The following is a 26,927-nucleotide window of genomic DNA, read 5'->3' on the forward strand; positions in this document are numbered from 1 at the left end:
GGTTAAAGAAATAAATTATTGATTCAGTCAGAATGAAAGAACTTGACTGTTCTGCAGTAAACCATGTCCTAATCTCTGCTGAACACCTCTGGTGTGACTTTAAGGGATAGTTCACCCAAAAATGATAATTCTGTCATTACTTACTCACCGTCATGTCTATTTTTGATGCATTCTGAGATGATTATTTTTGGATTTTCTTGCTGCGTTTCTGGACGTTGATCAAGTTAACTATTGCTGTCAATGAGAGGTTCAGAATGCATCAAAAATATCTTAATTTGCATTCCGAAGATGAACGGAGGTCTTGTGGGTTTGGAACATGAGGGTGAGTAATTAATGACTCATAAAACTCATCACCAAACACCAATAACTTGTACACACACAATATGGACAAAGGTATTGGCACCCCCCTTCTTTAGAACAGGAAAGGCACTTCCAAAACTGTGGCAATATGTACCACAGACTTATTAGATTTACATCATGTGTGTTTTTGTTTGTTTTTTTCTTCGTACATTTAATGCCCACTTTTACACTTTAGATACATGGTGAGACTTAATGATAAAACAGAAAAAGCCACAGACACAAGAATTCAGAATTGCAGTTTTTATTGCTTTAACAGAACCAATACATGCATGTGGTTTCACAGCAAAAAAATAAGTTTTATAGTGGAGCATTACTCTTCATCATGTCCTTTCTGTAATAAAAGAGCAAAGAGAATGTAAGTATCATAGTAGTGTCCTATATCATATATTTTAACTGGACAGAAAAAATTACCTTGGGTCCTGAATCGCGGCTCTTGGCTCTCATCTTGTTGACCTGAGATTCGGCAATATCTGCCCTCTCCTCCGCTTCATCCAGCTCATGCTGAATCTTACGGAACTTGCCCAGGTTAGCATTCGCCTGTTCCTCCTTAAAAACACCAATACACATGCATATGGTTAAGAATAATACAGAGACAACAATAATTCAATATCGGAGCGAAATTGTTTACTTACCGCCTCCTCAGCAGCTCTCTTGTAGGACTTGACCTTCAGCTGGAGTTTGTCCACCAGATCCTGAAGACGTGCCAGATTCTTACGGTCTTCCTCAGTCTGTAAACAGATAATGTGACTTCATCTATATGGTATGAATAAAAAACATTTATTTGTATGACAATGAAAGTGACCTGGTAGGTGAGCTCCTTGATGCGTCTCTCATATTTACGGACTCCTTTCACAGACTCGCTCGCCTTTCTCTGTTCCAGCTCCACCTCATTTTCCAGCTCTCTCACCTAAGAGATGTGCAAGATGGTTAGCTAATCAAATCAAATAAGTATTTAAATTACAAGAAAATAAATATGTTTATATAAACATCAGCAGCTTACCCTGGCTTCCAGTTTCTGGACCTGCTTCTTGCCTCCCTTCATGGCGATCTGCTCAGCTTCATCCAGACGGTGCTGCAGGTCCTTGATGGTCTGCTCCATGTTCTTCTTCATGCGCTCCAGATGAGCGCTGGTGTCCTGCTCCTTCTTCAGCTCTTCTGCCATCATGGCAGCATCAGTGATGGCCTTCTTGGCTTTTTCCTCAGCGTTCCTGCACTCCTGCACTGCCTCCTCAACCTCAGTCTGAAGCTGAGTATTATCTCCCTCCAGCTTCTTCTTCTGATTCAGCAGGCTGGTGTTCTACACATAGACAATATTGACATTCATATAGTCTCTAGATGATATTGTGAGGGTTTACTGGTGTGTATCTAGTACAGATGTGTCATACCTGAGAATGCAGGAGCTGGACTCTCTCACTGACGTCCAGCAGTTCCTGCTCAGCCAGTTTCCTTCCTCTCTCAGTCTGTTCCACCAGAGATCTCAGCTCATCCAGTTCAGCCTGCAGCAGATTGTTGCGTCTCTCCACGATGGCGATGTTCTCTTTGAGATCATCATTACCACGCAGAGCGTCATCCAGCTGCATTTGGGCATCCTGTGAAGCAGAAGTTTTACAAATGAATAAGCTGGAGAACGATGTTGGATTTCACTGGAGAGTCTTAAAATCTGAGTTGAAGATTCATCATACCTTGAGATGTCCATGAAGACCCTTGAGTTGCTTCTGGGCTTCTGATGCCTGTCTGTTAGCCTGGCTGAGCTGAATCTCCATCTCATTGAGGTCTCCCTCCATCTTCTTCTTCAGTCTGAGAGCTTCATTCCTGCTGCGAGTCTCTGATTCCAGTGAGCTCTGCAGAGTATCAACCATTCTCTGCTGGTTCCTCTTGGACTGCTCCATCTCTTCATCTTTCTCCGTCAGTTTGCGTTCAATATCAGCCTTTACTTGATTGAACTCAAGCTGAGCTCTAAGTATCTTGCCTTCCTCATGTTCAAGTGAACCCTTTCAATGTGAAACAGTTTTTAAGTAATTTGTCCAAAATCAGCATTATGTGACAAAAAAGAACTGATAATTTAGTGTTACCTCAGCCTCCTCCAAGGCTGTCTGGATCTCTGCTTTTTCCTGCTCCAGCTGCTTTCTAATTTTCTCCAACTCATGGATGCTTTTTCCTGACTCCCCAAGTTGCTCAGTGAGGTCAGAGATTTCCTCTGTTATGGCAGAAACAAATAAGTGTTAAGCAAGATTGATTAACATCTGTTGATTCTTCAGGTAACCAAGATTTAGTTACCTTGGAGGTTCTTGTTCTCTCTCTTCATGGTCTCAAGTTGATCCAGAACCTCTTCATAGGAGTTCTTCAGTTTGAAGAGTTCAGTGCTCAGAGATCTAGACTCTTTCTGGACACTTTCTAGTTCACTCTGAGACTCCTCATACTTTTGCTTCCACTCAGCCAGGACCTGTTAGGCATATATTAAAGTGTTTATTTGATTTCTAATAAAATAATCAAAGCAAGTCAGAAGTAATAATAATTATTCACATTAATTTGTTGTACTACCTTGTCAAAGTTTCTTTGCTTCTTGTCCAGAGCAGCGGCGGCAGCATTGGATCTCTCCACATCCACCATGAGATCTTCAATCTCATTCTGCAGCCTGTGTTTGGTCTTCTCCAGTGAGGAGCATTTGGCATTGACTGCTTCCACAGCTTCTTCTGCATCTTGCAGACGCTGAGCCAGCTTCTTCCTAAAAATAGTCGAGGGAATCATTACTTTACAGTAATTTTAGTAATTTAGGTTTGTAGGTGTTTCCTATTTCTTACTTGGCATCCTCCAGCTCCTCAGTCCTCTGGATGGCATCAGTTTCATACTTGGTTCTCCACTGAGCCACCTCAGAGTTTGCCTTGGACAGACTCCGCTGCAGCTCAGCTTTAGCTTCCTGCTCCTCCTCAAACTGCTCCCTCAGCAGATCAGAGTCATGACGAGCAGATTGAACTGCATGGGCCAGGGCATTCTTAGCCTATGAGGATTGAAAATATCCTGTCAACTGTGCATAAAAATGCAATGGAAAAGTTAGTAATAAATATCTAAAAATAAAACAAACCTTGACTTCCTCCTCTAGTTGTCTCTTGAGATCTTCAATCTGCTGAGTGTAGGACTGCTTGCCTCTAGTCAGCTGAGACACCAGGGAGTCTTTCTCCTCTACCTGTCTAGACAGTTCACCTGAAATGGCAAAAAAATTGTTTTTTGTAGTTATGACTAATTTTATTGTTTTATTTATTTTTAAATTAAAATTGCTATATTTTGTAACCTTACCATTCTCAGTTTGCAGCTTGGCTTTTTGCATGGTGAAATCATTGATGGTACGCTGGCCTTCCTCAGCTTTGGTTCTGTACTCACTCATCTGGTCTTCCAGAGTTCTGCACATTTTCTCCAAGTTGCTCTGATAAAATATATTTAAAAAGTGAGTGATATTGATTTTTTATGTTTCAGTCTCATGTAATGCGTCTTATTTGTTGCCACTAACCTTTGACTTGACAGTCTGCTCCATGTTGGAGACCACATCATCAAGCTCTAACTTCAGTTCACTCTTCTCTTTCTCCAGCTTCTGCTTCACTCTCTGAAGGTTGTCAATCTGTTCTCCCAGATCAGCCACACTGTCGGCATGTTTCTTCCTCAGTGTAGCAGCGGTGGCTTCATGTTGTAGAGTGGACTCTTCAAGATCTCTACGCAGCTTCTGGAACTCAGCTTCACGTTTCTTGTTCATCTCAATCTGGGCAGCAGTGGCTCCACCAGCCTCCTCCAGCCTCTCACTGATCTCCTCCAGTTCTCTGGACAGATCAGCTCTCTGTTTCTCAACTTTGGCTCGAGCGGCTCTCTCAGCCTCCAGCTCCTCCTCAAGCTCTTCAATACGAGCCTAGAAATTGAAAATATTAGTATTAATAAATATCACAATACATTTCAGTTCTTTTTAAATGATTCATCCCTGTTTGATTTAAACAAACCTGCAGCTCCTTCAGTTTCTTCTGGAGCTGGGCACCAAGAGCCTGTTCATCCTCAATTTTGCTGTTGAGTTGGGCCATTTCAAAGTCCTTCCTTTAATGTGGGGATTCAAAAAAGAAAAGTTTGAGTTCTTTAATTCTATCTTTTCCCCCAACAAATGTATTAGAATTATTTGACATGTTCTTACTTCTTCAGCTTCTCGTCCAGTTGCTGTTTATCATTTTCCAAGTCCATAATGCTCTCCTGGGTCAATTTTAAATCGCCCTCCAGCTTTCTCTTTACTCTCTCAAGATCCATGCGCAGCTTCTTTTCTTGCTCCAAGGATCCCTCAAGCTTATTATATAAAATATCATTAATTTACATTGTCTTGTAAAACATGACAAATATCAAACCTAAAGTGTTTAGAGTGGGGTTTTGTTGTACTCACATCATCCACTTGTTGCTCCAGCTTGGCTTTGGCTTTGGTGAGTGTGTTGACTTTGTCTTCCTCACTCTGGAGATCATCCAGCGTTTGCTGATGGGCCTCCTGCAGAGCTTTCTTCTCCTTGGTCAGCTTAGCAATGATTTCATCAAGTGCTGACATTTCCTCAGTGAGATTTTTAACCTAAGTAAAAGAGCAGTAGATCAGTAAACACTCAAAAACCTGTAAGCCTGAAAAATCCATAAAAGGCATAACCGCTAACCTTGTTCTCAGTTGCATGTTTCTCTTTCTCCACTTTGGCCAGAGTGAGCTCAAGGTCATCAATGTCCTTCTTGAGCTCAGAACATTCATCCTCCAGCTTTCGTTTCTTTGCAACCAACTCAGCATTCATTTCTTCTTCATCCTCCAGTCTCTCGGTCAGCTCTTTGACTTTGGCTTCAAGCTGGATCTTGCTCTTGATCAGACCCTCACATCTCTCCTCAGCATCGCAAAGATTATCTTGCTCCTATCAGTGAAAAAAAAAAAAATATTTAGTGTTTTTTCTTTGTTTTTTTGGATTTGTGAAAAGAGAAAAGACGCTGTTTTTTCATGTTGACTTACAGACTGCATTGCAAGTTGAAGGTCATTCTTCTCTTGGAGAAGAGAAACCATCTTTTCCTCAAGTTCTTTTTTGCGGGCTTCAGATTTTGCATAAGCCTCCTTCAGCTTGGTGAATTCTTCCTTCATGTTGGCCATTTCTTTCTCAGTTTCGGCAGATTTCAACAGAGGCTTAATCTTGAAGTAGAGCTTCATCCAGGGCCAATTCTTGACACCCATGAAGGCACGTACGTTCCACTGGATCACCAACAAAGAATCTCTGCAAAGTAATTCAGTGTATATTAACATAGACAAAAGTGATGGATATCCTCTTCAATATAATAAGGAGACATTACAATTATACTAACCTACGCTCAACAATCTTCTGGAACTCAATTCTTGAGAGAATACCGCGAGCTCTTGCTTGAATCCCAGTAATGATGAGAGCAAGACGGTCATCTCTCAACTCTTCAAGGGTACCCAGGAGACCAGCCTTGAAGAACACCTTTACAAAATATATGTCTATATTTATTTGCAATGTTTTTTGTTGTTGTTGCTTTTTACACGTTCTGCATTATGATAATGTGAATTGACTATTTGAAGATAAATTTAGTTATATTTTATACCTTAGTATGTCCTAGCTTGTACTGGCTGTGGTCAAGGTCCAGTGAGCCCAGCAGTTTCTCAGCAGCTTTCTTGTTGTCAATGAACTGACCCTCGGGGATAGCAGATGGATTCAGAATACGGTATCTAACAAGAGGTACAAAAGTTTTACCCACTGTGCATTAACATTTTTTATTTCAGTCTTTTTTTTAGTGTCTCTTTCAGGTTGTTCACCTCTGCTTGAAATCTCCATACAGGATCCTGTTGGGGAAGCCCTTTCTGCAGATTCTGATGCCCTCCAGCACACCGTTACAGCGCAGCTGGTGCATGACCAGAGGATTCTCCATCGCCCCAGGAGTCTTAGTCTCATTGGGGATGATGCAGCGCACAAAGTGAGGGTGAGTTGACCTCAAGTTGGTCATCAGCTTGTTCAAGTTCTCCTGTGATTGAAAAACAAACCATAACATTGTAAGGTATGCAATTTTGAATTTTTTGTTTTGATTATTTGTTTGAATAATCCATACCCTATGAAGGGCCGACACAGTCTGGAAAGACGAACCCTTCTTTTTGCCACCTCCTTTACCTCCCTTGGCATCTTGGGCTGTACATGTAAAATAAAAGTGTTTTGGCCTGTCACAATACAGTTCAAACCCAGGAAAAAAAGTAAACTGAATACGCTTTACTGAAGGTCAGTACACACATGAGTCTGCCCCAGAATATCCAGCAAACAGGAACGACAGCAGCTTCACAGTAGACTTTTGGAAGAGTCCAACAACCGTCTCATTGAGAGGGTCCTTGTTCTTCACCAGCCAGTTTGAGATGTTGTAGTCCACAGTGCCAGCGTAGTGAACCAGGGAGAAATGCGCCTCTGGTTTACCCTTGACAATCCTTGGCTTCTGGAAAGTAGGATTCTTACCCAAATGGTTGTCATAAAGCTTAGCTTTGAATGTTGCATCGCTGGCTTTGGGAAACATGCACTCCTCTTCAAGGATGGACATGATACCCATGGGCTACAGAGAACAAAATATAATGGAAAATATATAATGTAAATAATATGAAAAAGCAAGAACACACAAAACAAATGTTTTAATTGTAATTAATATTTCTGCACATAACCCCACCTTCTCAATTAACTCAATACAAGCCGCTAAGTCCATGCCAAAGTCAATGAACTCCCACTCAATGCCCTCCTTCTTGTATTCCTCTTGCTCCAGCACAAACATGTGGTGGTTGAAGAACTGCTGCAGCTTCTCATTAGTGAAGTTGATGCACAGCTGCTCAAAGGTGTTGAACTGCAGGTGGAATATGTTAATATTCAGATATACTCCCAATGGCAAAGTAACAAAAAACTGAAGTTATTGAATAACAGTAATCAGTAGATGTAATCTTACATCAAAGATCTCAAATCCAGCAATGTCCAGCACACCAATGAAGTACTGACGAGGCTGTTTGGTGTCCAGGGATTGGTTGATTCTCACAACCATCCAGAGGAACATCTTCTCGTACACTGACTTTGCCAGAGCACCAATAGAGTAGTACACCTGAAAGGAGTGGAAGAGCATTTAAAAAAAATAATAAAATATTGCTTTTTTTGTTGTAACGTGATTTCGAAGTAAAGTCTCTTCACCTGTTGGACACTCTGTCCCTTGGTGACCCACTCATTTCCTACTTTGACTCTCGGGTGGCACAAACCCTTGATGAGATCAGCAGAGTTAAGGCCCATCAGATAAGCGACTTTGTCAGCATCTGGTAAAGAATTTATTTGTTTTATTTATTTTTAATTTAGAACCATTTTTCAAAAAGTCACCAGTGTCAGTGTGGTAATGACTGTATAACATCACTGACCCTCAGTCCCATCAGCCTCTGCCTGTTCCTCTCGCTGCTTCTGCTTGAACTTCATGTTCCCGTAGTGCATGACCGCACCAGTCAGCTTGTAGATGCCTGCCTTTTCATCCGCAGTGAAGCCCAACACATCAAACGCTTCCTGCCATTCGAAAGCATCATGAAATAACAAAAATATGTCTACTTTTATTATCATTTTTGTTGCACTTCACAACAGTTCTAATCTATTTATATATTTTTTTCTGATATAGAGATATGTTACTAACGTCAGTGGCTATCAGCTCTTCGGCATCATCAATGGATGTCACTTGTGTCTCTCCTTGGGAGATGTAGGCGTAGTCATAGGGGTTGTTGGTGATGAGCAGCATCTCTAAGAAGAAATGGGAACATAGATCAGAAAATACTCTTCTAATTAGAAACAGTAATGCAATAGATGTGACAGGAAAATATTACCTAGCAGTTCTGGTTTCTTCTGAGACAGGATCTGGTAGAAGATGTGGTAGTCTCTCTCAGCCTTGAGCTGATAAGTGACACGAGACTTCTCCAGCAGATCTTAAATTCACAAAATGATTGCTGCGTCAAATATATTTGTATGTACTATAGCTTTCGATCTCAACCGTGATAATATAAAGCATACTCACAAGTTTCAACATCTGCAGAAGCCAATTTTCCACTTACACCAAAGTGAATTCGGATGAATTTACCCTGTTCAGTTAGAAAATAAATCATTAGTGAGCACATCATTTTTTTTTATACTAATTATATGCATTATACACCAATGCTTTCTCCACTATGAAGAAGGACTTACGAATCGGGAGGAGTTGTCATTTCTGATGGTCTTTGCATTGCCAAAGGCCTCCAGGGCAGGGTTAGCTTGGATGATTTGATCCTCCAGAGTACCCTAGAAACAAACCATTTCATTTGTAAAATCTTCAAATGAACACAATATGGTTTTATTTTAGTACAAATAGTTTCGTGACTATGTTGACCTTCTTCTCAGAAGCTGCATCTTTTTTCCCAGATACAGCAGCAATGCTGGCAAAGTACTGGATGACTCTTTTGGTGTTCACAGTCTTTCCAGCACCGGATTCTCCACTGTGGATTAAAACGGCAGACGTTTTTATCATTTAAACACATTTAATCTCACAAAAGAGTGAGGCTGAAATGACTTACGTGATCAGGACAGACTGGTTCTCTCTGTCTGTTGGATGAAATACACATTTTATGCATATTTTACAGTAGAAATTTGATAGTTGAATAAATGTGAAATGCATTTCTTACCTGACAGCATGTATTGGTAGGCGTTGTCAGAGATGGAGAAGATGTGAGGAGGAGCTTCAGTCCTCTTCTTTCCTCTGTAGGCTTTGACCACAGAGGCATCGTACACTGGAAGCCACTTGTAGGGGTTCACCGTGACACAGAACAGCCCTGAATAGGTCTGTAATGAGGCAGATGAATCAGTTCAGTACATTATACAAGCAAATAACTGCAGTAGATTAATTTAGACCGTCTCATTCATCACTCACGTAGATCATCCAGGCTGCGTAACGCTCTTTGAGGTTAAACAGCACGGCTGGCTCGTGCAGGAAGGTGAACATCGCCATGTCCTCAATTTTATCAAACTTTGGCGGGTTCTGAGGATGAACATCCACCTCCTTGAAAGTCAGAGTCTGTTGAAATAGAAATTATAACAAGTCTTTCGATTTGATTATTAAAGTGTCCTCACAGCTACTCTATTTCTGAGGAAGTTTTGAGTGGTGCCAGCCTTAGCAAATCTAATTATTGTGAGAACCTGATAAACAAAGCATCCTTACCTTTCCAAATTCAGTTTCAACAGTGACCTTGTCACCGTCTCTACTGGTGATGGAGGCTTTGACGTACTCAACCTCAGGATCAGGCACAAAGCACTCCTTCTTCATGTCGAACGGACGAGTTTGGGCCTCCAGACGCTCCTTCTCTGACTTACGCAGGAAGGAAGCGGCAGACCCAAACTCTGCCATGACGGCGTCAGACATTCTGAAACCTAGAAGCAAACAGCCTTATAAATATAACGTCTTTCTTTGATTAAGCAATAACAGCACGTAACTGCTGTCACAGGTGCAGAAATGATAAACAAATGCATTTCAGTACCATATATACATTTTTAAGGCGATGCTAAACGTCTCACCTTGTTTGTCAAACTCTGTACACTATAACTGCAGATCTGGTGTACTAAGGATGAAACAAAAGACTCGTTATTGTTTCAGAAACAATGATGTGATTCTTATCATTACCCCAAAATTAAAACGGTTGTATCTTTTTGTGTCAGTGATTGTGAGGTCCAGGAGATCTTTCTTGGTCTTTCTGCTTGGAGGCTCTCACCTTTGGTTGTCCTGAGTGTTGTGTCCCTCAAGAGTTGATGCTACCTTTTTAAAGGGAATCAGTGATCCCAAAAATGGTGATACGTTGTGGATGCCCCACCCTTAAAATGATTGGATGGCATAGGATGTTCACCGGCGGTTGACATATATAGTGTGATTTTAACAATAGGCTTTAAGGAGGAAGGACAAAAGAACACATTGTTGCTTTAAAGAATCATGAACACCATCCTAATTAGGACCTCCTTTTACGACGTTGTCTCATGTTAACAAGAACAGTAGTCTATTTCAGATCCCTTCCTCGTAGAGCAGGACACCTCTTGACATCTGAGAAATGTGAATCTTTCATAGTATGCTACAACAATTTTTACTGTCTTTTTTTTCTGTTTTTTTGCAAAGTGGTAACACGATGCATCCAATTAATATTAAAGCTCAGTGCACTGGCAGAGATTTTTAAAGTTTGTTCAAGAGCCGACTACTTAGGGAAGTTATTCTCTTATATAAGATGCTAATCAGTTCCGCTTATCTAAAGTACCACTGTCAGCTCAAGGCTAATCATAATCACCCTTTTGTCAAAGTAACATCTGCACACTTTTTGTGAGATATCAGGTTTAACTTTTGCACACAGTGTAGACGTTCCAATGTCATTGCTTGAGACAGTCATATTAGCTAAGTAAAGAGAAGGTCTAAAAGAAAAGGTGACAAAAAAATGAAGTCTATCTATAGATGGATGCAATAGACAGCCAACAGCTGGCCTTTTGTGCTGTTTGAACTAACGGCTCAATTGTCATGGCTTGTACCGCTAGACCTCAACCTCTTGCACTTCTTGTTGACGTCCCATTGTTTTTTTTTCTCTATCCTTGAGGACAAAGATAACCGTACTGCATTTTTCAGGGGTCTCAGACAGCTGTAGATGTGGGCCTCTGTAGTGTGAGAGGCTCCAGCAGCTGCTCTTTGTGCTGCAAATGCTGTGGTGTGAATTGTTGTAAGTGGTGCATTTTTTTTATTTGGAACCTTGGGATCCTTTAACATGAGGATTAGGATCAACAAGTGATCCTTTTAACAACATCAGTACCAAAGTATTGTTGTTAGAACATGCATACTTACGATTTGTATTCACTTGTGTTATTTTAGACATTTGTTCAGGGTCCTAGAATATCGCATTCATAGCACCCTAGTATGGTGTTCGCCGGATTGAATTGACACTCTAGGATTTAAAGGTCAGAGCATTGTGCACACTTTTTTAATTTATTTTAGTATCCTCAAAGTTTCCTAATTTTGACTCGCAAACTCACTAGGGATGGAAGAGTTTTAAGAGTTCTTGCATTTTAAAATGATCACAATTTAGATTAAAAAAAAAGTCTAATGTAATTGATTAAAAATTTAATTAAATGTCCTTGTGATTTGAACTGCAATTTAAACACACACATACACAATATATACAGATAAATATTATTAAATAAAAATGAAATATAATATTATATAACACAAATTTTACTGCAATATTACAATTTTAATATTTTAAATTTTACTTTTGTAAAATAAAGAGTTGCTGACAATAAGAGTTACTGAGTTAAGACAGTACTGATACAAATACAAGTGCATAATTTAATTAAATCACAGCCTTTATGATTTGATAATCACTAATTTTGTTAATGAAGTAACCCTGAAAGATGTTTTTTTTTTTTTTTTGCATATTTTTCACACTTGAATGATTCAGATCATCATCAAAAAAGTAAAATTACACAAAGATAACCCGAGTAAATACAAAATTCATTTTTGAAATAATTATTTCATTTATTAAGGGAAAAAAGCTGTTCAAACCTGCCTGGCACTACGTGAAAAAGTAATTGCCCCCTAAACTAATAACTGGTTGGTCACACATTGGACATTCTCCTTCAGGATTTGTGAAAGCGCACAGAATTCATGGTTCCATCATCTATGGCAAGTGTAAGTGGTTAGCGTGATTGCCTCATTAAGGCCTTCACTCTGGATTAATAAGAGATCCAGAGAACCTGAACATCCTGTCTCTTTTCTTTCAGCTGCCAGCTCAGTCTCTTGCTATGACGAGGTGGAACATTCCTATCCACACGCTTCCCTGAGACGGAGGAGGTTCATTCTCAGCTGTTTAGGCCCCTTTGACGTCTCGGCTCACCATAAGGTCAATGACTTGACCCTTTGTGCATCATGACCATTGAGCATGCTATTAATGTAGACTGGGGGTGGTCTGTTTGTTTGATTTACTTTGACAAGTGGCCAACTGGACGTCCCATGATTCTTTGGGTTGCTTGTCATTTCTTCGTTATCCCTTGCTCAGGTCAGCTGTATATGATGGAAGCAGACAATACAGGTATTACTAATTGCATGATGCAAATCTATATCTATCTTTCTATCTACAAGTACATTTGCTACCATTATGCAAATTGTCATGATTTTGACCTGTTGCATCTGGTGTTTTTGCCACACACACATTGTGCTCGCTGCAGAAGACGACTGAACACACTTCTGAAGCACAGACAAAGGTAATGCTTTTTTATTTTATTTGAGTTGCTCAGTGTTTAAATTGACAGTACATGTTTTAAAAAGTAATATCTTGTCATACAAAATCATATTTCATGAATACCTAATTAAACTTTTTAAGAAACTAAACCAACACCCAATCATAAAATGTGATATGTATCTCATAATAGACAAACTAATAATAATAAAAAAAAAGACTTTCATTCCAGTTGTCACTGGTTATGATTGTTCAAGGGTTAATGTCAAGAAACCAAAAAAAAAAAAAAATACAAAATCTGGGTTTTACTATACAGAAAAAAGAACAGATTTGCATAAAGAAATCAAAGCCTAACTTTAGGACCTGTACAATATTTATTTTCACCCACATTTCTTAATCTCATTCTCATTGCTGTTATTTGTGAAAGGATATCTACTATTTAAAGTACATTTGTGACATACCATTGAAAACTGAAATATTTATATTTGTACCGAATTTAATTTATGTTTTCCAAATGACATTACAATTAAAACATCATCCAAAAAAATGTATCCATTGATTAAGTTTGCGTGGCAAAATATGTTCGGTCTTTACTTTGATTTTGGGGTGAAATATGACATTAATCTGTGAAACTTGTGGTTACTTTCATTCGGTTAGTAACTGAGAGTTCATTTTTTTAAGTATTTAGGGGGGAGTGGGGAAAGTTGACACATTATGTTTCAGTAGCTATAAAGTTTGGGTTATGCAAACGTTATACATGTGTAAGCAGAAATTAAGATAAAAGTATTTGTAGAACCTGTCTAAATTAAAAATGTAGAAACTTATTCTTGTATAGCTAGATATATGTTGAGTCAATAAGTGAAAATAATAGACACTGACATGATCAGAAGTCAGCTGCATGATATATGGTAGCGGTTCATCTTATTTATTTCTTGTATTTTTACGTGCATTAGTTACATGAACTGACAATGAGCAATACTTGTAGAGCATTAATACATGTAAAATGTATAAAATATTTTATATATTAAATTAAATTTATGCATTTAGCAGATGCTTTTATCCAAAGGGATTTACAGTGCATTCAGGCTATCAATTTCTACCTATCAATTTCTATATTTTATACTTTAAAATAATTTATTAGTTTTTATACATTTAAATTGGTATATTACAGTAACAATGAAAAAATATTTACATCTGGCATTACCATTAACCTAAATTAATAAATAGTTTTTCATCATTAGTTAATGTGTTAATTTTATCTGACAGAAACTTTGTATGAAGTGTCACAAAATAATACAGTGTTAAACTTTTTCTTTGGCGATAACAGTGGAACTTTCCAGTAGATTTTTTTTTAAGCCTATTACAAACGTATTCATAAATTGATGTTCAAAAATGTGACAACTTGCCCCACCCTGCCCTACATGGACACCTTTTAAGGAAGCGTGCTCCATAAGAGATTCAAGGGTGCCCTCAAGTGGTGTCCTCTGAATACAGCTCTCATTTCTTCACAGCATTGTGAGTTTACTTCAGATTTATAATATATTGCCAGCTAAGCAATTTCTTTTGAAATTACATTACTGAGCTAAACCGTCAATGCCTAGTCCAACGATGCTGCTTCTAGCAGTAATTTATCTAGACTCATTCAGATCCAGAACAATAATACATATTCACCATAAACAGTAAGACATGGTACTCCAATTTTATCTGAATTTCACAGAGTATTCTTATTTGACTGTATCGATGAAGGTATTATAATAGACCCATGTGCATGTTAAAAGGTAAAGCATTAATATCCTTTTGTTCTCTATGAAGCTGAGCTGTGTCAGAATATACAATGTGTAACGTTGAGTGGTTTCTAACTTATGATGTGGTTTGTAGTTGTTTGGTAAGACTGGGGTAAAGGACAATTTAATATTTTTTCCCTGATTAGTTAAATTTAGATTTGAAAGCAAACTATCCTAATCTGTGGCACATGCATTTAGGTTTTACTGTTGTGTACAGGATCATGTTGGAATATTGCAATGGTCAAAAAAAGACAAAAGAGGATGAAGTATTCATTTGCATGTCTGGTTTATTCTACTGAACTACAGAAGAGATCATCACAGCAATCTGTGTAATGTTTTCACTCCTCATCAGCCCCTTTCTGTTGGGAACAAAAAGGAAAAGGAGGTTAACCAAATGCAGTTCAAAATGTTTGGATGTGTGTGTGTGTGTGTGTGCATTTCATCAAGTTCAGCTGTTGCAACAATATACATTGGTTTTATACCCCAAATTCAGTAAAGAGAGCACATCTAGGTTATACTAATCAAGTTAACTGTGTTTATGTTTTCTTGTTCTTACCTTGGGTCCTGAATCACGGCTCTTGGCTCTCATCTTGTTGACCTGAGATTCGGCAATATCTGCCCGCTCCTCTGCTTCATCCAGCTCATGCTGAAGCTTACGGAACTTGGTCAGATTAGAATTGGCTTGTTCTTCCTACAGAATACACACAATAGGATTTGTTGAAACTCAAATTAGTTTATACATTGACTGCATATGATCTCATGATAGCACCATTGCGGGGAAAGTACTCACAGCCTCCTCAGCAGCTCTCTTGTAGGACTTGACCTTCAGCTGGAGTTTGTCCACCAGATCCTGAAGACGTGCCAGATTCTTACGGTCTTCCTCAGTCTGTAAAGCAAAAACGTGTAAGGATGTGTATTATATCTTTAAATACTGTATTATGGAATTTTATAAATGTAATAAGTAACACTCAAAAAACCAAGGCAAAAAATGCTTCTATGCAATATTTTTTTTTACCTGGTAGGTGAGCTCCTTGATGCGTCTCTCATATTTACGAATCCCCTTGACAGAGTCACTGGCCTTTCTCTGTTCCAGCTCCACCTCATTTTCCAGCTCTCTCACCTAACCAAACCAAAATTGATTTTAAATCCACCAACTCCTTTGAAGCTTTGAATTCAAATATTTAAAAAAAATAACAATATTAATCTTTAAAAAATTGAATAGAAATTCTACCATTAAGAACGGAGTTTGATAAACTAACCCTGGCTTCCAGTTTCTGGACCTGCTTCTTGCCTCCCTTCATGGCGATCTGCTCAGCTTCATCCAGACGGTGCTGCAGGTCCTTGATGGTCTGCTCCATGTTCTTCTTCATGCGCTCCAGATGAGCGCTGGTGTCCTGCTCCTTCTTCAGCTCTTCTGCCATCATGGCAGCATCAGTGATGGCCTTCTTGGCTTTTTCCTCAGCGTTCCTGCACTCCTGCACTGCCTCCTCAACCTCAGTCTGAAGCTGAGTATTATCTCCCTCCAGCTTCTTCTTCTGATTCAGCAGGCTGGTGTTCTACACATAGACAATATTGACATTCATATAGTCTCTAGATGATATTGTGAGGGTTTACTGGTGTGTATCTAGTACAGAGGTGTCATACCTGAGAATGCAGGAGCTGGACTCTCTCACTGACGTCCAGCAGTTCCTGCTCAGCCAGTTTCCTTCCTCTCTCAGTCTGTTCCACCAGAGATCTCAGCTCATCCAGTTCAGCCTGCAGCAGATTGTTGCGTCTCTCCACGATGGCGATGTTCTCTTTGAGATCATCATTACCTCGCAGAGCGTCGTCCAGCTGCAGTTGGGCATCCTGTAACGGACAAATGTTTCATATGAATAGACTGCAGAACTTTATAAGATTTCATTTTGCTTTACAAATTGTTGGTAAAACATACCTTGAGATGTCCATGAAGACCCTTGAGTTGCTTCTGGGCTTCTGATGCCTGTCTGTTAGCCTGGCTGAGCTGAATCTCCATCTCATTGAGGTCTCCCTCCATCTTCTTCTTCAGTCTGAGAGCTTCATTCCTGCTGCGAGTCTCTGATTCCAGTGAGCTCTGCAGAGTATCAACCATTCTCTGCTGGTTCCTCTTGGCTTGCTCCATCTCTTCATCTTTCTCAGCCAGCTTACGTTCAATATCAGCCTTTACTTGATTGAACTCCAGTTGAGCTCTAAGTATCTTGCCTTCTTCATGTTCAAGTGAACCCTATGAAAAGGAAAAATAGGTCATTTTAATGTGTCAGATAAATATGATTTCTGGAGGAAATTGTTGTTTTTCGTTTACCTCAGCCTCCTCCAGAGCAGTTTGTATCTCTTGTTTCTCCTGCTCCAGTTGTTTTCGAACTTTCTCCAGCTCATGAATATTCTTCCCACTCTCACCAAGTTGCTCAGTGAGGTCAGCGATTTCCTCTGTGAATTAGAAGTAGCCCATGACTTCACAAATACAAGGAATTCAACTTATGGTTTGGAGTTGGACAACCATCCTTACCTTGGAGATTCTTGTTCTCCCTCTTCATGCTCTCCAGATGATCCAGCGACTCCTCGTATGAGTTTTTCAATTTAAAGAGTTCAGTGCTCAGAGATCTGGCTTCTTTCTGGGAACTTTCCAGTTCAGTTTGGGATTCTTCATACTTCTGCTTCCACTCAGCAAGGACCTGGATAAAGTAAACAATGTTAGATATGAACAAAGCAATTTTAATGAAGTGTTTTTCTAGCAAAGAACAGTACTGGACCCTATCTATATTAGAAACTTAAATGATCAATATAACACTGACCGTTTTCTGAAGATTATTGTTGTTTTACATAACAATATTTTTATATTGTTATGCCATTTTATATTTTGCAAATTTGAGTCTGCTTGTCCAGGTGATGATAAAATCTACTTAATATTTCCCTTACTTTGTCAAAGTTTCTTTGCTTCTTGTCCAGAGCAGCGGCAGCAGCATTGGATCTCTCCACATCCACCATGAGATCTTCAATCTCATTCTGCAGCCTGTGTTTGGTCTTCTCCAGTGAGGAGCATTTGGCATTGACGGCTTCCACAGCTTCTTCTGCATCTTGCAGACGCTGAGCCAGCTTCTTCCTGAAAATAGTCGAGGGAATCATTACTTTACAGTAATTTTAGTAATTTAGGTTTGTAGGTGTTTCCTATTTCTTACTTGGCATCCTCCAGCTCCTCAGTCCTCTGGATGGCATCAGTTTCATACTTGGTTCTCCACTGAGCCACCTCAGAGTTTGCCTTGGACAGACTCCGCTGCAGCTCAGCTTTAGCTTCCTGCTCCTCCTCAAACTGCTCCCTCAGCAGATCAGAGTCATGACGAGCAGATTGAACTGCATGGGCCAGGGCATTCTTAGCCTATGAGGATTGAAAATATCCTGTCAACTGTGCATAAAAATGCAATGGACAAGTTAGTAATAAATATCTAAAAATAAAATATACCTTGACTTCCTCCTCTAGTTGTCTCTTAAGGTCCTCAATCTGCTGGGTGTAGGACTGCTTGCCTCTTGTTAGCTGTGAGACCAAGGAATCCTTTTCTTCCAGCTGTCTAGAGAGTTCACCTGAAATCCAATATCAAAAAATGTTTTTTTAGTATCATTATGGCACAGTGGGGAACATAACAATATTTTGTAATCTTACCATTCTCAGTTTGTAGCTTAGCCTTTTGCATGGTGAAATCATTGATAGTACGCTGGCCTTCCTCAGCTTTGGTTCTGTACTCACTCATCTGGTCTTCCAGAGTTCTGCACATTTTCTCCAAGTTTGCCTTGAGGATTAATTGTATATTTGATTTCTTTCATTGACTGACAACACAAAATATATGGATAATTTGGACTCGTAGCATCATTTCTCTTACTCACCTTTGCCTTTACAATCTGCTCCATGTTGGAGACCACATCGTCCAGTTCCAGTCGGAGTTCACTCTTCTCTTTCTCCAGCTTCTGCTTCACTCTCTGAAGGTTGTCAATCTGTTCTCCCAGATCAGCCACACTGTCGGCATGTTTCTTCCTCAGTGTAGCAGCGGTGGCTTCATGTTGTAGAGTGGACTCTTCAAGATCTCTACGCAGCTTCTGGAACTCAGCTTCACGTTTCTTGTTCATCTCAATCTGGGCAGCAGTGGCTCCACCAGCCTCCTCCAGCCTCTCACTGATCTCCTCCAGTTCTCTGGACAGATCAGCTCTCTGTTTCTCAACTTTGGCACGAGCGGCTCTCTCAGCCTCCAGCTCTTCCTCAAGCTCTTCAATGCGAGCCTGGTAATGTGAGGAAAACCAGCATTACAGCTAGTATTCCTAACAGTCCAACTATCCAACTTTTTAAGAATCATCAAGTTTACCTGCAACTCCTTCAGTTTCTTCTGAAGTTGGGCTGCCATTGCCTGCTCATCTTCAATCTTGCTATTGAGCTGGCTTATTTCAAAGTCTTTTCTGCCAGGTAAACAAGATGACACAAAATGGATTACCATATCTTTTTATTTTAAAATTGGATTTTATTATATATATCTTACTTCTTTAGCCGCTCCTCCATCTGCTGCTTATCGTTTTCCAAATCCATCACATTCTCTTGAGTCAACTTTAAGTCTCCCTCAAGCTTTCTTTTAGCTCTTTCAAGATCCATGCGAATTTTCTTTTCTTGTTCCAGAGAACCTTCAAGCTAATTTTCATCCAAAATAAAATTAAATAATAATTATAAATTATAATTAATTTTAACTGAAAATAAATATGTAATTACCCACAACACCACATTATTTTAATTATATTTTCTTGCTCTTACATCATCCACTTGTTGCTCCAGCTTGGCTTTGGCTTTGGTGAGTGTGTTGACTTTGTCTTCCTCACTCTGGAGATCATCCAGCGTTTGCTGATGGGCCTCCTGCAGAGCTTTCTTCTCCTTGGTCAGCTTAGCAATGATCTCATCCAAAGCTGCCATCTCTTCTGTCAGGTTTTTAACCTGTAGATTCATGCCATTGTATCAAGAAACTCTTAACAAACCACTCTTGCATCTCTAACATGTTCAGAGTTGAAAACAGACCTTGTTCTCAGTTGCATGTTTCTCTTTCTCCACTTTGGCCAGAGTGAGCTCAAGATCATCAATGTCCTTCTTGAGCTCAGAACATTCATCCTCCAGCTTTCGTTTCTTGGCAGTCAACTCAGCATTCATTTCTTCTTCATCTTCCACCCTCTCGGTCAGCTCTTTGACTTTGGCTTCAAGCTGGATCTTGCTCTTGATCAGGCCCTCACATCTCTCCTCAGCATCTGCAAGATTATCTTGCTCCTATCAGAGTGAATTAAAAAATAGTAATAATTTAGATTTGTGAAAAAATATAATTGAAAAATAATTAGCCCCACGTGAACTTACAGACTGCATTGCAAGCTGGAGGTCATTCTTCTCTTGGAGAAGAGAAACCATTTTTTCCTCAAGTTCTTTTTTGCGGGCTTCAGATTTTGCAAAAGCCTCCTTCAGCTTGGTGAATTCTTCCTTCATGTTGGCCATTTCTTTCTCAGTTTCGGCAGATTTCAGCAGAGGCTTAATCTTGAAGTAGAGCTTCATCCAGGGCCAATTCTTGACACCCATGAAGGCACGTACGTTCCACTGGATCACCAACAAAGAATCTCTGTAGATATGAAAAAACAATGTTCAGTCTTGCATTATATTTTGTAAGTTGGTGAAAACGTTTAAGTCTGAAGAGCTGAAAACTAACCTTCTTTCCACAATTTTCTGGAACTCAATTCTTGATAGAAAACCACGAGACCTAGCCTGAATTCCAGTGATAATAAGTGCAAGACGGTCATCTCGCATCTCCTCAAGCTGTCCCAGAAGTCCAGCTTTAAAAAACACCTGAACAGCAAAGAATTTTGCATCAACAATGATGAAAATTAAACAGAGGCAGTTACATTGCAGTTAATTTAAAATACCTTGGTGTGTCCTAATTTGTACTGGTTGTGATCAATATCTAGAGAACCCAGAAGTTTCTCTGCACCCTTCTTGTTATCAATGAACTGTCCCTCAGGGATAGCTGCAGGATTTAGGATGCGGTACCTTCAAAAAAAGACAGCACACGAGATAAAATTTAACACACATTAAAACATTAACAATTATTGTAGTTATTGATGCAATTTGCAATAACTTGAAGTCAAACATAAAACTATTTAGCAAGACTCAAAAGTCATGCTGTTTCAAACTTACCGTTGTTTGAAATCTCCATACAGGATCCTGTTGGGGAATCCCTTTCTGCAGATTCTGATGCCCTCCAGCACACCGTTACAGCGCAGCTGGTGCATGACCAGAGGATTCTCCATCGCCCCAGGAGTCTTAGTCTCATTGGGGATGATGCAGCGCACAAAGTGAGGGTGAGTTGACCTCAAGTTGGTCATCAGCTTGTTCAAGTTCTCCTGTTGGTACACCATAGAGGATTTGAATTTACATCAAATAAATCCATTAGAGACAAAGCAGTATTACATTTTTAAATAACCTTCCATACCCTGTGGAGGGCTGACACTGTCTGGAAAGAAGAGCCCTTCTTTTTGCCACCTCCTTTGCCACCCTTACCTCCAGATTCAGCAGCTGTGAATACATTATATTTGTTGTTGTTACTATTTATACAGTGAAACTAGTGCTCATTATAATATCATACATCAGTGTTTACTTGCCTGAGTCAGCACTTGCATAATTAGCAAACAAAATACCCAACAGCTTAAGAGTTGACTTCTGGAACAACCCTACAACCGTCTCATTGAGAGGGTCCTTGTTCTTCACCAGCCAGTTTGAAATGTTGTAGTCCACAGTGCCAGCGTAGTGAACCAGGGCAAAATGCGCCTCTGGTTTACCCTTGACAATCCTGGGCTTCTGGAAGTTAGGGTTTTTGCCCAAGTGGTTGTCATAAAGCTTAGCTTTGAAAGTTGTATCACTGGCTTTGGGAAACATGCACTCCTCTTCAAGGATGGACATGATACCCATGGGCTAAAATGAGTAGTAGATTGTGACAGTCAATATGACAGTTTTCTACAACAGTTAAGACTAAAAAAAATAGGACTCCTCCCCCCACACACAGTATATTCATTATGTACCCACCTTCTCAATTAACTCAATACAAGCCTGTAAGTCCATGCCAAAGTCAATGAACTCCCACTCAATGCCCTCCTTCTTGTATTCCTCTTGCTCCAGCACAAACATGTGGTGGTTGAAGAACTGCTGCAGCTTCTCATTAGTGAAGTTGATGCACAGCTGCTCAAAGGTGTTGAACTGCAGGTGGAATATGTTAATATTCAGATATACTCCCAATGGCAAAGTAACAAAAAACTGAAGTTATTGAATAACAGTAATCAGTAGATGTAATCTTACATCAAAGATCTCAAATCCAGCAATGTCCAGCACACCAATGAAGTACTGACGAGGCTGTTTGGTGTCCAGGGATTGGTTGATTCTCACAACCATCCAGAGGAACATCTTCTCGTACACTGACTTTGCCAGAGCACCAATAGAGTAGTACACCTGACAAGGAAATATTACATTTTCTGAATCTAACCCACTGAAACATCTACAGTTTGGTTTCACAGTGATGTGAAAGATGTGGTTTTGTTTGTATGTTGGAAAGCCTGTAATGGCATTTGAATATACTTGTTATTTATTAACCTGCTGCACATTCTGTCCCTTGGTGACCCACTCATTTCCTACTTTGACCCTCGGGTGGCACAAGCCCTTAATCAAGTCAGCTGAGTTTAGGCCCATCAGATATGCGACTTTGTCAGCATCTACATGTAAAAAAATAAAAAATACAGATCTATAACTCTATATACAACATATCTTAGTCTTGTTTGTCTTTTATGAAGTTTAGACTCCAAGTGACTCTGACCCTCAGTCCCATCAGCCTCTGCCTGTTCCTCTCTCTGCTTCTGCTTGAACCTCATGTTGCCGTAGTGCATGACCGCACCAGTCAGCTTGTAGATGCTGTTCTTCTCCTCTTGGGTGAAGCCCAACACATCAAACGCTTCCTGCAACAAATATACAGAGAGTGTTAGAATACAGTGCATGCCAAAAACTTTCTTTTTGGCAAGTACATTCCTTATATTCCTTTAGAATCATTAATGCATCTTCAAGTCATTTTATTAAACTTGTATAAATGAAAAAGGAATTCAAGGACACTGTCAAAAGTTTTAGGTCGACTGTTTCTTCTAAATATGCATTATGTGGTATTTTGTTATATGGACTTTCTATGATTTATGAAACACTCACATCAGTGGCCATCAGCTCGTCACCATCATTAATAGAAGCCACTTGTGTCTCTCCTTGGGAGATGTAGGAGTAGTCATAGGGGTTGTTGGTGATGAGCAACATCTCTAAGAAGAAATGCGAACATGGATCAGAAAAAAATTTATCTTCTAATTAGAAACAGTAATGTTTATTGATATTATGGCTGGGATGATAAATCAATGCATCGCGATTGCATTGTAATTCTCACTGGAATCGAGTCTGAGCTCACAGCCCACTGTGAACACTCTTGTAATTAACTTCAACCTTTTTGATCTTTGTGAATGATTATTTTGGATTCAAGTGGTGCATTGTGTAAGGAATTGGAAGCAAGCAGTTTCAAACATGTTTTTAAAGCATGTAGTGCCATCTGCTGTTAAAAACTAAGTTCAGAATTAATTCAAGAGAGAATACCGACCGATGCATTGGGAAAAATCTCAGAATCAATGCAGATGCATTATTTTCATAGTCCTAATAGATGTGACGGGTAATTTTACCCAGCAGTTCTGGTTTCTTCTGAGACAGGATCTGGTAGAAGATGTGGTAGTCTCTCTCAGCCTTGAGCTGATAAGTGACACGAGACTTCTCCAGCAGATCTAAATGAATTTATTAATAGACAAATATCAAAAACAGTTACACATTTTTTCATTGTGTTGTGCTTGTTAGAATGATAATAGACAAGTACTTACATGTCTCAATGTCAGCAGAAGCTAACTTTCCACTGACGCCAAAATGGATTCGGATAAATTTACCCTGTTAATATTGCAAGACTTCAATACATAACATGCTCATATCATGAAACCAATATACAATAACAACACCAATATGTGAAACACTTACAAATCTGGAAGAGTTGTCATTTCGGATGGTCTTGGCATTACCAAAAGCCTCCAGAGCAGGATTACACTGGATGATTTGATCCTCCAGAGTACCCTGAGAATCAAATTTTAATATTAAAAGGGCATTAGGAGATCTTGGGAAATGCTAACTTTAGCCTGATAGCACAAAACCTTTCATTTGAGAAATGGTCAACATAACTACCCTGCTCTGCACAATTTAAATGTATCTCTTTTATCACGTGCAACGTTTGTTCTGTTCGACTATAAGTGCCCTTCGAAGTGGACTTATCACCAGATATTCCTCCATGATTGTATATCGTATATGTTCCATACAAAGAGAATTTAAGTATGCAAGACAAAAATGTCAGAGGTATATAATTACACAGTTCACACGTCTCCAGTAAGTTTCGTCTGTGTGTGAATTAATATTCTGAAGTGAAGTAAACTTCAATGGATTTCCCCTGCTCAGGGAGTAGGGAGCAAAGAACACTGTGTAGGGAGCATGTCAATCAGAACACAGTTAATACACAGAGCTATCTCCTAACGAGCTGTTTATCTGAATCAGGTGTTAACTATGTTAAATTAAAATGGGGGGTATACTTACTTTTCAGTTAACAACCATATATTTTATGACTTTTTTTATGTAGTCTTGTAAAAAAATTAAATAAAAATCCATATAGAATCTAGTAGAAAAGTGAAAGGGAAAACAAAAATGTTGTTTGTATAGAAATAAATGCATGATGGTAAATCATTTTACATTAAATTTGTGAGTCCGATATTTGGCTTATGCAGACATCATTAATCTGTATACTATGCTATATGGAAAGTACATTTGCCTGTCCAGTATTAGCCATTCTTTGAGAATTATTTCACCTTTTTCTCCATTGATGGATCCTTCTTGCCGGTGGTCGCTGCTGCAATGCTGGCAAAGTACTGGATGACTCTTTTAGTGTTTACAGTCTTTCCAGCACCGGATTCTCCACTTAGAATAAAAAACGCTCATTAAAATTCTCAGCACAAGAAAAGGAGAAATGTTATACTCCATCGTGATATGCATTACTTACGTGATCAGGACGGACTGGTTTTCTCTGTCTGTGAGAAGAAAACACAACAATAGACAAACAAACAACAAAAGTCAACAATTGAAATTTAACTACACATTGCATTGTAAAAAATACACATTGCATTGTTAAAACAGTACAAGTCAGATCATCACCTGACAGCATGTATTGGTAGGCGTTGTCTGAGATGGAAAAGATGTGAGGAGGAGCTTCAGTTCGTTTCTTTCCTCTGTAGGCAATGACCACTTCCTGGTTATACACCGGGAGCCACTTGTAGGGGTTCACAGTGACACAGAAGAGCCCAGAGTAGGTCTGTAAGAGATCCACAGCAAGTTTAGATCGGCTTATATGTGATGAAGTGAATCTGTGAGTGTTTTAAGACTTCACTCACGTAGATCATCCAGGCTGCGTAACGCTCTTTGAGGTTAAACAGCACAGCTGGCTCGTGCAGGAAGGTGAACATCGCCATGTCCTCAATTTTATCAAACTTTGGCGGGTTCTGAGGATGAACATCAGCCTCCTTCACAGTTACTGTCTGTGGATAACATACAAAATATGTTTCCCACCTTGAATCTAAAGAATAATTGTTGGTACTCTACATTGACACCATATAAAGTAATGGAGTAAATGCAGAGTTATACAAAACAATACAGAGTTTAGACCTTACCTTCCCAAATTCAGTCTCCACAGTGACTTTGTCACCGTCTCTGCTGGTGACGGAGGCTTTGACGTACTCAACCTCAGGATCAGGAACAAAGCATTCCTTCTTCATGTCGAAGGGACGAGTTTGGGCCTCCAGACGCTCCTTGTCTGACTTCCGTAGAAACGGAGCAGCAGGACCAAACTCCTCCATCAAAGCATCCCCCATCTTTCAATCAGACTGAGGCAACGATCACAAGATTCTCTGAACTTGCTTACAATTAAAAACAGCAAATGAAACATATCGAATAAACAAAGACACTATATAAGCATAAAGATATTAAGCATGTCAGTTCAGCAATCAGATATTGCTCCATCAGTAAACAAGATTCAAAATGAAAATATAGCATAAAAATGTGATCATAAAAGGCTTCCTTACCAGACAAAATCCAATTAAGTCCTATCCTTGCAATGAACATTGTGCTGTAACGGATCTCTTTATATAGAGGCACAATGACTGTGACGTTTACTCTCTCTGTATTTGGTCCCGGTCACTCGTGTGTGTGGCTGTTTTTGGTAGCCTGAAAAAATCTGTGTCAGTCAGTCCCAGTAGTTTAGCCTGTGGTGTGTAGCATGATAGATTAGAAAGGATCTAAATCACAATGGTGCTATTTTCGTCCCATATGTGTTACTTTATTTTGTGTTGTTATCTTATTTTTATTTGTGTTTTTTTGTGTTAGATATCACATTATAATTAAATGTTAGATATCACACATTATAAAGTTTACAACATATTGTTTGTTTGTTATGGACAGAACATGCATCACAGATAAACCTGCTCTTTTTTAAATCAAATTGTAATCATACGAAGCAGATTCTACCAACAATTGTCTGCTGGGCATACAATGTCTCACATTATGGATAGTGCAAATATTTCTTGTCACATATACATTACATGCTTCAGCTGCGCTAGGATGCTTTTCTAGAACTGTGTATCATTTTCTGTCCTCAAAGAGAGAAAGGCATGCACTAGGAATTTCACAGGTTTATCTTTGTGCTCAAGGATAAAGACAAGGTAACAATGCCTCACAAGCAAGATGGCTGTCACGGAACAGTAAAATTGTCAGTAGACAGCTGTGATGGCAACAATGGATATTTGCGACCTTTTGTTCTCGCCTAATGCAGAGACAGCTGCAGCTCCCTTGCTTCTTCATGTTTCAGGGTTCGTACGGTCATGAAGAACCTGGAAAATGTCATGGAATTTTAAAACGGCAATTTGGAAAAATAAATAAACCCAGAAAGTTTTGGAAAGGTCATGGAAATCTATTTTGACTAGCCTATAGACTGTAAGTTCTTTTTAATGGCAAAATGATTATATTTATCTTTGTTTCTTTATTAAATTAATTCAGAAATAGGTTTGTAACATTCTTGTTTGTTAAATTCAAGTTTTTGTTTTTAACGTTGCCTAACGCCCAATGGCCAATGGCAGACATTGAGTTAGCCAATGTTTGGTCAATTCAGTCTTCTCAAATCATCACCACTTGAAAATAAAATCTACATACAAAATACTTTAAAAAGCATATCAAAATGCTAGTTTAAACTTGAGCTGGATGATTTTCTATGATTTTATAGATTAATTCGAATTTATTGTTTTGCCACGACTTTATTTTTTGGAATTAAGAGTTTTTG

General features: G+C 39.2%; 2 protein-coding genes across 4 annotated transcripts; both read right to left on the minus strand.

Annotated features, from left to right (window-relative positions):
• Window positions 1–670: 670 nt before the first annotated feature.
• LOC113042657 (myosin-6-like) lies at window positions 671–10,206 on the minus strand. Its single transcript, XM_026201650.1, has 39 exons — window positions 10,145–10,206; window positions 9,951–9,994; window positions 9,598–9,806; window positions 9,310–9,453; window positions 9,065–9,221; window positions 8,957–8,984; window positions 8,773–8,878; window positions 8,592–8,684; window positions 8,425–8,488; window positions 8,237–8,335; window positions 8,050–8,153; window positions 7,787–7,925; window positions 7,569–7,687; window positions 7,333–7,482; window positions 7,063–7,233; window positions 6,642–6,951; window positions 6,466–6,542; window positions 6,176–6,381; window positions 5,965–6,088; window positions 5,707–5,843; window positions 5,363–5,618; window positions 5,025–5,267; window positions 4,769–4,945; window positions 4,529–4,674; window positions 4,344–4,434; window positions 3,866–4,255; window positions 3,655–3,781; window positions 3,443–3,561; window positions 3,162–3,358; window positions 2,902–3,085; window positions 2,638–2,803; window positions 2,433–2,557; window positions 2,043–2,351; window positions 1,746–1,949; window positions 1,361–1,657; window positions 1,163–1,267; window positions 993–1,088; window positions 772–906; window positions 671–691 (listed from the first exon to the last, which is right to left on the minus strand). The coding sequence occupies exons 3-39, from the start codon at window positions 9,796–9,798 to the stop codon at window positions 671–673; spliced, it is 5,817 nt and encodes a 1,938-aa protein (XP_026057435.1). The 5' UTR covers window positions 9,799–9,806; window positions 9,951–9,994; window positions 10,145–10,206.
• Window positions 10,207–14,688: 4,482 nt separating this feature from the next.
• LOC113042655 (myosin-7-like) lies at window positions 14,689–25,773 on the minus strand. Of its 3 annotated transcripts, none has more exons than XM_026201647.1 (38): window positions 25,678–25,773; window positions 25,267–25,512; window positions 24,991–25,134; window positions 24,755–24,911; window positions 24,603–24,630; window positions 24,412–24,520; window positions 23,540–23,632; window positions 23,389–23,452; window positions 23,197–23,295; window positions 22,685–22,788; window positions 22,305–22,443; window positions 22,085–22,203; window positions 21,794–21,943; window positions 21,524–21,694; window positions 21,103–21,412; window positions 20,934–21,016; window positions 20,639–20,844; window positions 20,368–20,491; window positions 20,154–20,290; window positions 19,811–20,066; window positions 19,484–19,726; window positions 19,226–19,402; window positions 18,960–19,105; window positions 18,789–18,879; window positions 18,316–18,705; window positions 18,095–18,221; window positions 17,897–18,015; window positions 17,616–17,812; window positions 17,356–17,539; window positions 16,946–17,111; window positions 16,742–16,866; window positions 16,355–16,663; window positions 16,066–16,269; window positions 15,681–15,977; window positions 15,437–15,541; window positions 15,212–15,307; window positions 14,978–15,112; window positions 14,689–14,780 (listed from the first exon to the last, which is right to left on the minus strand). In XM_026201647.1, the coding sequence occupies exons 2-38, from the start codon at window positions 25,465–25,467 to the stop codon at window positions 14,760–14,762; spliced, it is 5,826 nt and encodes a 1,941-aa protein (XP_026057432.1). In that variant the 5' UTR covers window positions 25,468–25,512; window positions 25,678–25,773; the 3' UTR covers window positions 14,689–14,759. The 3 variants fall into 3 exon arrangements, with proteins under 3 accessions (XP_026057432.1, XP_026057433.1, XP_026057434.1); XM_026201648.1 differs by having other exon boundaries at window positions 25,267–25,508; window positions 25,678–25,752; XM_026201649.1 differs by having other exon boundaries at window positions 25,267–25,479; window positions 25,678–25,694.
• Between the last annotated feature and the right edge of the window lie 1,154 nt (window positions 25,774–26,927).

Source organism: Carassius auratus, chromosome 24 (genome assembly GCF_003368295.1).
Source record: "Carassius auratus strain Wakin chromosome 24, ASM336829v1, whole genome shotgun sequence".
Lineage (NCBI taxonomy): Eukaryota > Metazoa > Chordata > Actinopteri > Cypriniformes > Cyprinidae > Carassius > Carassius auratus.

Excerpts from the sequence above, each read along its gene's own strand:
- LOC113042657 (XM_026201650.1), bottom strand. The coding sequence starts at position 9,798 with ATGTCTGACGCCGTCATGGCAGAGTTTGGGTCTGCCGCTTCCTTCCTG. Across the intron at positions 5,268-5,362 it reads TTCAACTTGCAATGCAGTCT|GAGCAAGATAATCTTTGCGA; the intron begins GTAAGTCAACAT and ends TTTCACTGATAG. Across the intron at positions 907-992 it reads AGAGAGCTGCTGAGGAGGCG|GAGGAACAGGCGAATGCTAA; the intron begins GTAAGTAAACAA and ends GGTGTTTTTAAG.
- LOC113042655 (XM_026201647.1), bottom strand. The coding sequence starts at position 25,467 with ATGGGGGATGCTTTGATGGAGGAGTTTGGTCCTGCTGCTCCGTTTCTA. Across the intron at positions 20,492-20,638 it reads TATGGAGATTTCAAACAACG|GTACCGCATCCTAAATCCTG; the intron begins GTAAGTTTGAAA and ends CTTTTTTTGAAG. Across the intron at positions 18,706-18,788 it reads AGAAACTGAAGGAGTTGCAG|GCTCGCATTGAAGAGCTTGA; the intron begins GTAAACTTGATG and ends TCACATTACCAG.